Source organism: Olea europaea, chromosome 4 (assembly GCF_002742605.1).
Source record: "Olea europaea var. sylvestris chromosome 4, O_europaea_v1, whole genome shotgun sequence".
In the NCBI taxonomy this organism is placed as follows: domain Eukaryota; kingdom Viridiplantae; phylum Streptophyta; class Magnoliopsida; order Lamiales; family Oleaceae; genus Olea; species Olea europaea.
Genome location: NC_036240.1, coordinates 6207952 through 6219696, shown reverse-complemented (window position 1 = coordinate 6219696; position 11745 = coordinate 6207952). Strand labels below are relative to the sequence as shown.

At 34.1% G+C, this 11745-nt stretch overlaps 1 protein-coding gene across 1 annotated transcript; it reads right to left on the bottom strand.

Annotated features, from left to right (window-relative positions):
• Positions 1 to 3503: 3503 nt before the first annotated feature.
• Positions 3504 to 5930, bottom strand: LOC111392853. The gene is made up of 5 exons (XM_023018252.1): positions 4733 to 5930; positions 4498 to 4691; positions 4148 to 4404; positions 3861 to 3890; positions 3504 to 3801 (listed from the first exon to the last, which is right to left on the bottom strand). Exons 1-5 carry the CDS (start codon positions 5928 to 5930, stop codon positions 3504 to 3506), a joined length of 1977 nt encoding a protein of 658 aa, XP_022874020.1.
• Between the last annotated feature and the right edge of the window lie 5815 nt (positions 5931 to 11745).

Here is an 11745-nt window from a genome sequence, read left to right as displayed (position 1 = left end):
CAGCTGCTCATCATTCTCCAATGGAACAACAAGCTCGTGAGGTAGAATGGGGTGATGTAAGTTGTTATTTTAGTTAGTTGTCAAACAATTCTATTGTTGGTAACAGACCACTAGTTTTAGGTCACATGTGGTTTAGACCGGGTCACATGTGACAGATTCATTTTGACAGTCTGCAATATATGGTTCTATTTGATCACAAGTCACATATAAATAATTTATTTATTTTATCATGAGATTAAGGAGTTGAGGTCACAAATATCTGATATGAAGTCCTATAATGAAGTGTTGAATGTGAAGCTTGATGACATTAAGTCTCAGATGTCATCAATGAATGCTGAGAAAACGACGAAGATGAATTACATAGTTCAAATGCAATCTAACATAAAAAGTGACTTGATGGAGATTAGGACAAATATGCAATTTTTGTCAGAAATGGTATCAGCAATGATTTCCAGTTCCACGGATGAGATTATGAAACGGTTTGGTCATCAAAAAAGTAATCATAGAGTTGGAGATAAAGATCCTCTGGTTGTTGGAGGATCTGATAAGACCGAGGAGGTAGTTACATTACATTTCCACATAGTTCAAGAGTTTCATTTGACATTTAAAACATTCTCTCATTTTGTGTACAGGTGAAAACTGTGGAACCAAATGTGGATAGGAAAGGAAAGGGCAAACTGGACCCAACTGATGATATCGTTCTGCCGTATACTCTCGAAGCACCATCATTTGACTTGGAGGTTGGCTCTACACAACCTGACATTTTGCATTTTGAAGACATTCAGAAGCATGTCGATTCTGTAATATCGGATGTGGTCACAGCAATTACAACCGTTGATACCTAGATATTTATAACTGCAGGATTTAGACATCATGTAGTTCACAACTAGTTAATTGTCATAGGTCACAGATCACACTTATATGCTGGATGTACACGTCACAGATCATAACTAGTACATAGTTATAGATCACAGTTCATGTGCAGCATGCTAAATTAATATGTGCCTTGTCATAAATTCAGGATTCACAAAATGCATGTACTAGTAAATGGCCATAGGTCATAGGTTACACATATACTTACTAACCCTTACACAGTCCAGTTCTAAGGTCACTGTTCATTTCCTGGTAGACTAGAGTTTATATGCTGCATGCTAAATTCAATAAATGTGCATGAAGTAATCTGTGACCTGTTACAACATTATGCAGGGCACAACTACTGCTGAACCAACTTCTGAACTGCCAGTTAAACGGGTTTCAAGGCTTGCGAAAATATTGCAGTCTCCATTTGTGGCTGGAGAAAGAAAGTTATTCAAGTTATTCAAGTATGATGATATTGTTGTTTCTGAAAATTACAAAGGTCGTGTTGATGAAATTGATAGCTCAGCATCCATGGCTTGGTTCCAGAGAGGGTACAAACCAAGAACCAAGTACGTTTATTTCGTATCCATTTGTTAATTTATATCAATAACTTGTTGTAACACAATAACTTACTTCTCCATATTGGTCAAAGGAAAAAATTTAGCGATGAAGATGGTAGAATCAATCCTGCTTTTGTTATTGGTTCACACCCAGTAGGTCATAAGTTCTGGTTCTACCAACTTACAAATTCAGACTCATCTTTGACCAGTTCGGTATGATTACATTACTTTACTCATATAGGTCATATTTTCATTGCTAATTAGTCATAGAATGTATATACAGATCACACCACGCAGTTATTACCTAATGTGCACAAATTGCAGTCATAGTCACAGATTACTGTCCATAGTTCATAGTCACAGATCACAGATACATGGTTCATATAAACAGGTTACATTCCACATTACCGAGTTCTTCCATTTTGATTGAAACAGCATATGGATGCATGCTTTTATTACATTCACTAGGTAGCAAAACTTGGAGACAAAGTTTCAAGCTTAGAGCCACAACCACCGATTCCTGGTTTCAGAATAAGATCAAAGATATATACCCTACTTTTTTGAAGGATCCCAATGTTATGATGTCAGAGTCTAGTCTTATTAAAATTGTAACAGGTGACAGCCTTCCTTTGAGCACACCTTGGGCTGATGTTGACTACGTGTTCATGGCATTACTGCCCACCAACAAAGCTCACTAGATGCTTGGTTTGTTACAATTTAGAACTCATAGGTTGATAGTTTTCAATTCGGCAGACAAAAGTTACCGTGACTGGAAAGTTGTAAAAGGTATCGAGCCATTTGTGAAAATCTTGGCTGCTTTAATGAATAATCTTGGAATATCAAAAAAGGGCCTAATTATATTGAACTCAATTGCATGGAATTGAAGGTTACTGTCGATAATACCTTACCTCAGCAGAAGAATGGGTATATTTGTGACCAAGAGTACAATGTGTATAACTTTAAAAAAAAATTCATTTGTAACATTTTGTCCTGTATTGTTTTGCAGTCACGATTGTGGAATATTTGTGATCTTATACGCGTTATATATCCTCCGTGAAGGCAAAGAGTCCATTCCACATACATTTGATGCTAGCAAGTGTAGAATGGACATTGTCACACTACTGTACAAGTATCGGGAGATGTACGTCAAGAAGGCGAGGCAGCCTACAACGGGGGAGGGGATTGTCATAGAATGAAAGTAGACTGAAATTTGTAAATAAAGTTGATGCTTTAGTTTTGTACATGTTACAAATATTAGTATTTTTTGTCGAATGGAGATGATTGTATTGAATACTAACTTGTTGTTGTAAGCTTTGATTTGCAATACATGAATGCAACATGTTTTTGCTCATAATATCGTATTTATTACATATTATTGCAATATTTTTCATAACAAAAATATTGCATTTCACAGGTATTCCGTCTCACATATGACCCGGGTCACATGATGCATAGCACAATACTTGTGACTTGTGTCATATAGCACAGGTCACAAGTACACAACACAGGACATATCTTTGTTGGAGACGGTCACATGTTAAACCACACAGGACACAAATCACATGTTACACCACCCCTCATTTATATTTGATGGAGAATGTAGTTAGATATGTCACTTTTTTTGAAAAGGTAGTCACATGTCTCACAACTCAGGTCACAGGTAGTTATGAGACACAATTCAATCGAAACAGGTATCCCATCTGACACAGAACACTTGTCTGTTGGAGAAGGTTATGTGTTATGATACATATGTCACATTTTATGGTCCGAATGAAAGAAGTAGTCACATATATGTATCTCATACAACAGGTTTCATATGGTTATCAAACATTTTCAGAATTCAAACATAGGTCACTGTTTCTTATCATAACAACTATGTAGATGTCGAAACTCAATTGCACTTGAAAACAAAATGGTCACAGGTATATTTCACTCTGCTATTTTAATGAATGTTTGAAATAAAATAACATGAGATATCTATAATGTATCTGTATTAACGATTGAATTCTATTTTCATTTGTGTTACTTTCCTATGTCATTCTAGTTTAATGGAACCACACCTGAGCATCTCCTATAGTTGTGACCTTATCCTCCACAACGACCACATTTCACTGTTGGTTTCCCTTCTCTGGATGATCTCTTTCTCTTCTCAGTAGGTCTTCCAGAACTCCTCTTCTGGTTAGGAGCTAACACAATTTTGGCTTGTACTTTTTCAGGCACTGTCCGTTCATTCTGGTTCCCAACAGGATATATAGAATATTGGTATGCATTCACGTAAGCATCTCTTGTGTAATAATAAGAACAGTAAGCATATGGATCTCTCCTTGTATTTGCAATAACAGCCAAGGCATGTGGACACGGTATCAAATTAACTTGCAGTATCCTGCATGTACATGTACGTTGTTCAATATCAACAACAAAGGTTGACTTTTCATCGCTGACACAAAACACTCACTAGTTGGAGGGAGATACCTGAGAGAATGTAAAAACAGTTGTAGTATCATGTCACATTTATTATAAATATGTCACAGACATATATCTTATGTCACATGTTAATATATCAGGTCACATGCATTTAAATTCATTGCACACGCTTACGTCCAAGTCACACATGCAAATAGTGCATACAAATATCTTCCGTCACAGATATACAACTCATGTCACATGCATTTATGGTGAGTCACACACATGAATTTTAGTGTCAGAGTAATGAAGTTACCCTCAAGTGCCTCAACTCTACACTTATTTTCCTCATCTCCTTCTCGTACTTGCTTGACAATTTCATGAAAGTCCCATGTGCGTCATCTCTATGTTTACAAAACCAAGATTGTACAGTTTGCCGCAATGACTCTAGCAACGATACAATACGGTAATTCTTGGCTGCCTTTGTCACAGCATTAACTGATTCTACGATATTCGAAGTCATTGTAGAGTATCTGTTTGCTGGCATATGGATTCGTGACCACTTTTTCAGTCCAACATCTGCCTGCAAACAAAAAGCTTATTGATTGATATCATATAACGAACATATGTGACCATTTTTATGTATGTGAAAATGTCATCAGATGTAGTACACTACCAGGTAACCAATAATCTTCTCATTCATTGTGTCCAGTCCTCGTATGTAATATTCAAATTCTTCCAATGTATAAGCACGAACAACCGAATTGAATGCTTGTGTAATGTTTTCACAAGATTTCCCATAGTATGATTTCAAGTTTTGGAAGAAATGATATGTACAAATACCATGAGAAGTCCTAGGATATTCATATTCTATTGTGTGTTTTATACTTAGTCCGATACAAAACACAAACCGTCTCTGTGCCCATAAGCCTTCTTGAAGTTTTTCAAAAACCATCTCCAAGATTTATCATTCTCGTTGTCTCCAATTCCAAAAGCAAGAATATATATGCTGTTATTTGCATCTTGTGTACACGCTGTGAAAAGGGTACCTCTATAATGACCATTCAAGTAAGTACCATCAACCACAACCACAGGTCTACAATGCTCCCATCCTTGTATTGATGCACGAAGTGTCATAAAGCAATATTTGAACCTATTGTGACTATCCACTTCGAGTTCTGTGACCGTTCCGGGATTCTTTTGTTGGAGCATGTAGAAGAATCTTGGTATCTTACCAAATGATTCAGTTGGATCATCCCTAATCATTCTCAAAGTTTGTTCGCGAGACCTCCAAGCTTTCGAATAATTCAAATAAACCCCGTAAGTATGTAACATATTATTGCATATATCCTTCGAAGTATATATAGTACGTGATGATGTGTATTTATATTTAATGGTAGATGACACAACTGTAGTTGAGACTTGCCTGTGTGACCCCAACACTATATTTGATGGACATGTGTGACTAGCAATCTTTCGAACCTTAAATATATTTGTTTTACCCCACTTTGATGATCTACATATCCAACTACATCCATGATGTGAACACTTCAAAACATATTCTTTCTTGTCAGACATTTCAACCATAAACTCAAACATGTTCTGTATGGCGAAAAGGGACAAGCTCAGTTTCAAAATATTCTTTTCACAGAAGACCCTTCCTTCTTCGACCTCCCTAGCATCAGCTACCGATACAACTGTGACTTCAGTGTCACATATGTGACCCATTGTTTTAATTGATGCTTCGCATATGTCTGAGGCCATGTCCTGCAACGTACACAGCTCCCCACTAGAATGTGCATTAATTGACATTATGATAGATGTATTATCAATTTTTGTATCTGTAACATCAATGAATAATGGGTATTTGGCAGGTTCACGTTCCATATCCTTTAGTAGAATGTACCATAGAACGTTGTTATTGTTCTTTATTCTGATTGGTGGCAAGTCATCATTCAACACATACTTCAATGAGACTGTTACCTTCATGGGATCCAGATCAAATTCTTTCATAACTGTGTCCACAAGCTGTACATAACTGCAATTGCGGTCCACCAACGCCAACGACGATTGAGATCCATTTATCAAACATTTGTGCAAGTACACCATTTCTGCAAGCTAAAATTAACATCAATACTGGCCTCGAGATGAAAGTTATATGTATTAGGTCACATTTTCATGATAACTCAGAATTTTGAAATCAAATGCAGGACACATACTTATCACATAAAATACAGTACATATGTACCCAAATTGAATATCACAATGGGCGAAACATCACTCACATTTTAAAACAAGTCAGTTATCTACCACTAAATACTAGTCACATACATATCAAATTGCATACAGGATATATATATATATATATATCACGGAGAAGACTTATGTGTCTAAATTGAACGTGACAAAGGTGAAATAAAGGTCATGTACTTATTACATACAATAGAGGCCACATGTGCTCAAATTGAATAAGACAATGGGTGAAACATAGGTCATAGTTTATTTATTACCATTCTCATATTTACGCTTCAAATTCTACACACTACACATAGTAGACGCATGAGTCACATACATGGAAAGTATGTAATATGTGATTAGAGTATCTGTGACATGTAAATTACAAATTTATGAACATTATGTGACTGCGAAGTTCTTATCATGTTCAACGCAATGAATGCAATTTTCAAGCAATTAGTTCGATTACGAGTAGTTTTGGCTAGCGACGACAGTACTCGTTTGACTACCATTCAATTTTTTCTCCTGAAATTGTGACTGTAAGATCAAGTACTTCTTACGGCATTCAATTTGTGACTACAACATTCGAAGCGGATGAACAAAATAATAGGATTTTACCTGGATTGTCTTCTCTGGCTGGTATTTTCGGTTTCTCAAATCTAGCAGTAATCTGTGACGGGAAGTATTAGAATCCAGTTAAATCTTCGAATTTGTTACCGAAATTAATCGGCACAGTTACCTCCTCCATCGTGAAAACTTGAAATCCATCTGAATTTTTAATTTTGGAATGTGGATTTATATTTGGAGGGAGTCCTGTTATACGGGGAAAGTGATCTTAAACGGATGAAATATAATATATATATATATATATTTATTTATTTATTTATTATTTTTATTTTATTAACTACCTGATGTTTGAATTTTTAAACTATAAATCTGTCTTTTGACTTGGGGTACACTATTCACTTGGGTTTTGATTTTTTCCAATGAAATTTTAGGCCCATAAATTAATTTTAGTCTAATTAACTTCATTCCCAACCCAAACCAAATGTTCAATTATTCAAATTTAAATAGTTCATTTATAATCAAATTAGTTTATTATATTATAAATAACTTTTATTGATTAAAGTAAAGATGAATAACTTATTGTGATATGTCACATGTTTGACTAAGCTTAAAAGTAATTTTTTCTAAAATATTTTTTCATATATTGCTTATTTATATTTGTGAGTTAAAAATTTATTTATTTCGATCACTAAATAGATGTTATTATCAAAATAAGTAATATGATATATATTTACTTTTATTAGTTAAAAATATTGTTAGAACTTTGTCATAAATGTTTAAAAATATGTTTTGACCCATTTTGTCATTAGCGTTGAGAGAACTAAGTCTCAAATGGCAAAGAGTATCTATGAAAAAAATTCAATTTTCAGCCCACCCTAACATATCTTCCTGATCTGCTCCGATTTCTAGGTAATTCAATTCCATGGAATTTGTTTTCATTTCATCCAAATTTTGTATTTGTAATTAAATGGACCCTAAGTTATTAAGACTTCAAAGATAGACCTGAAAAATGTATGAGAAGCAGGATTATCAGAGCACCAGTCAAAAATAAGTACATAATAGAGCAAATAGATAGAAATTTTTTTGAAGAAAAATAATTGTACTTCTCAAGAATAATCCATTCAAAATAATATGAAATTTTCTGAAGTTGAGCCCAACATTTAATTAATTGAAATAACAACATGAAATTACATCAACCACTGAGGCAAAAAAATTATCAGTACAATGAAGCCATTCTAGTATGCATATCAGAATATGTCAACAGAGAAATACTATGAAAGGGGGCCAAAAACCCACACAATAAGTTGCAAGATACGATCGATCTTAATAACAGAAATTAAACTTGTAGAAAATAAAGAACACAACAAGATTTTTCGGCTGAAACCCCAGAGGTTCAGTGACTAGCACCTAGTCCCCTGTTGAGCATCCAATCGAAGTGGATATTGTTCGGTTGCACTAAAGCCCCAAAAATAGGCAATCGAAAGTTACAGAGTTCAACCACTACAAGAATACACAAGAAAGAGACTTATCTCTTCGAAGGAACCACAGATCTACCTCAGACTCACAACGAATCAACAGATCACATCCCTAACCTCAACACATGAGGACTCCAAGTATCATTCAAGAATATACCAGTATTCAGTGGTTAACAACCTTCCAAAAATACACATCGAATGAGATGATCGATTACAAAAAATAGGAAAAACAGAAAACCCTAACTCGAGAGAGAACAGAAGAACGCTCTCGAACCTCACTCAAGAGTCAGACAAATGAAAAGTCACCCAGCGAAACGAATCGTCAATCTCATTTATATCACCAAGCTTGCAACCCTTCATCTAACGGTAGGAATAAAGCCAGGTGTCATCATCAGGTAAAATGCCATTTATAAAAGTACATTTTCATAACACGTTTTGATGGCTGAAAATATGGAAGCACCAATAACATGGTTCGAGTCACAACATACTAAGTACAGAGTTGGAATTTCACAAAAGTCAACTAGATTAAAAAGTTCTTATATTTTGACACTGTGTACAATCAAGAGGAAAAAGAATAGTTTAATATTATTAATGGCATTAAAAATACTATTTATTTCTATCAGAATTTTATTAAGAAAAATTATAAATCAGAATTACAAAAAATCACTAAAATTTATATGTTGAAAATTCCAGAATTTTTGTTCGTAAGGGAAAAAAGGGGGATTCAACACCAACTCAATAGTCCAAGGAATTCGTAGCAAAAAAAATAAAAAGAAAAAGAAGGTTAATCTAAAACCCATAATTAAAGAAAAAAATGGATTAAAAAATCATATAGAAAAAATAATTTAAACAAAATAATACCAGAGCAAGTCATTTGGGTGGTGAGCTTATAAATCAAGATCAGAATCCCAGCAAAATGGATAGCCTCAGAGGCAATAAAGAAATGGCTGTGATCTTTCACACAGAGTTTGAGTGCCACCAGCACCGCCACCACAGTCGTCACGGTCAAGAAAGACATCACTTTCAAGGACTGCCGCCTTACCCATGCAAAAAGCTTGTTCTGCGGCGCACTCCTTGGCCCATCTTAGTAGGACAGATTTTTCCGGTGAAAAATATCACTTGAAGAGAATGAAAATTCGTGAGGGGTGGTGGGGTGTGTGAGATTGACACGAAGAGTGCATGCAGTCAGAGATTAGGGACGAATTCAGGATTGGATCCTAGATCGAGCTACTACGTCGGAAAAAAAATTACACATAAAAAACTGATTTTTTTACCAAAAAAAATACATTTAAAAAAAAGTTGTTGGGCCGGGGGGGGTGGACTACAGCCATGCCCTGCCCCCCCCCCAATCCGTCACTGTCAGGGACGGATTCAGAATTGGATCCAAGATCGGGTTATAAAATTTCAAATCGGGCTACTACATGAAAAAAAAATTCACACATAAAAAATTGATTTTTTACCAAAAAAAAAAAACCTGTAAAAAAAAAAGTTGTTGGGCCTGGGGGGAGTACAGCCTAGGCCTGCCTCCTCCCCCGAATCCGTCCCTGCATGCAGTTGTTAATAAATTGGATTTCGTAAATGGAAAAGCAATTCAATTACATACAGAACCCACACCTCCTACATGGATCTGCCAAAATACGCACAAACATTGGCGGGTCAATTTTTTGGGGTATTTTTTTAATGAGACGGGTCCCGCATGAGACCCACCTCATGTGAAAATCTATAAAACATAGAACTAAGCTCCTTTACCAGGCCTGTAAGAAGCCCTACTCTCACCTTCTCTCACATCAATGGGTCTCCCATTGTTAAAAAAAAAAAAACCCCAAAATACCCACCCCACGCCACCCCCAATGTGAGATGAAGTGGCACGGTTCTAAAACATATTCTATAACTGACCTTGTATACTGTAGAGCAGCACGATTCTAAAACATATTGTATAACTGACCTTGTATACCCAGGATTATTCATTACATTAAGGCGTATTTTGGCGTTGATTCGGACATTTATTTTGGATTTGACTAAGACGGTGAAAGTCTTTTCCACCGACTAGAAAGTTTGATTGTTAAATTGATTTATAATGATATTTTTTTTAAAATTAGTCAAAGTTAAACATGTATTGTACATAATTTTAAAATACTTTATAAGTGATGTAAAGTAATATTTGATGCAAATTTGTTGAAGGATTTGATGAGTCTCAAACAAATTAAAGAAGATAAAATTTAGTATAAAAATTTAAGAAAAGAAAATTATACTTAAATTATACTCTCAAAACTCAATTTCTATGATTCAAATTTTTACAATAATAAAATACTATAAATGAGCAATCTTTTTATATTACATTTGATACATAAAAATTAATTGTTAATATATAAATTTAAACACCTGTTAAAATTTCTAGATACATGAATATGAATAAATTCATTTATAATAACTCTAAATTCATGTAATTCAAGATTCATTAAGTGAAAATTCATTGAATCTAGATTAATGTGAATGTTAATTAACTGAGAATTAATAATACAAATTTCATAAATGACAATAATTTTGTGGTATTTATTATATATCGAAAAACGAAAAGTAAGATATTACTGAAATAATTGAATTGTAGGAGTTAAAATCGTCCAACAAGTAATTCTCCCTTTCTATGCTATTTTAATAGATTATAGATTATAGATTTTAATATATCATAGATTATCAAATGAAGGATTAATTACGGAAATGGTCCCCAACCTTTATTTTGTAATTTTTCTATCCTCAACCTTTGAACAATTTTAACCGTCTCTTGAATTAACGAGCTAAACGCTTTTTAGAAAGACAAATTTATCCTTATCTTCATATAAACAAAAAATAAAATACAATAATGAAGCAATAAATAAAAATAAAATTGATCTTCTTACCCACCCCAAGTAATTGCTATCAATTGCGGTAGAAGTGGCGTCGTCATTGTCGTTATTGTTAATTGCAATTATTTTTAATTTTTTTAATTATTTTTTTTTTTTTCCATATGGCATACTTTATCAAACCCATTTCTATGAGACGAAGCTATCCGTACAATCTATTTCTTCATTTGGCAACTGAAAGTGACAAAATTATTTGGAGTGGGATGGAAGACATTTTATTCGTGTATTTTATTTTTTATTTGTTCAAAGACAGCGACAGATTTATTCTTTTTGTAACTTTAGCTTGTTATTTAAAGGGAACGGTAAAATTGTCGTTTACAATCACTAAAAGGTCGGGGATGTAAATGTTACAACTAAAGGTTGTGGACAATACAATGAAAGAAAAGGCTATGGACCATTTGCGTAATTTACCCATAAACAAAAGTGCTTTTTTTAAAGAAAATAAATAATCTCTCTTTATTTTCTTTTCCTTTATTTGGATTGTGAAATTGAGGAAAATGATGGAGAAGGGTAGATTTCAAATTTTTGTTTCTATAATTATGTAGGAATAACATTTATTGACATTTATTTCTATAGTTATGAAGGAAAATATAGTACCAAACAAACTGTTCTAGAAAAAAATATTTATGATATTTGTGGTGTTAGGGTAATTGAAAGTTAGAAACACTTCCTAGCTGTTTGATGTTAACCATCCAAGTCCTATTAGGGTAGTTGAAAGATAGACTTGCCAACTAGTTTGCGCTTAAA

Bases quoted from the DNA above. Each gene is read 5' to 3' on its own strand.
- LOC111392853 (XM_023018252.1), bottom strand. From the start codon at position 5,930: ATGGTGTACTTGCACAAATGTTTGATAAATGGATCTCAATCGTCGTTG. The intron at 4,405-4,497 runs GTAGTGTACTAC...TTTTGTTTGCAG, and splicing joins AGAAGATTATTGGTTACCTG to GCAGATGTTGGACTGAAAAA. The intron at 3,891-4,147 runs GCACTTGAGGGT...ACATTCTCTCAG, and splicing joins AAAATAAGTGTAGAGTTGAG to GTATCTCCCTCCAACTAGTG.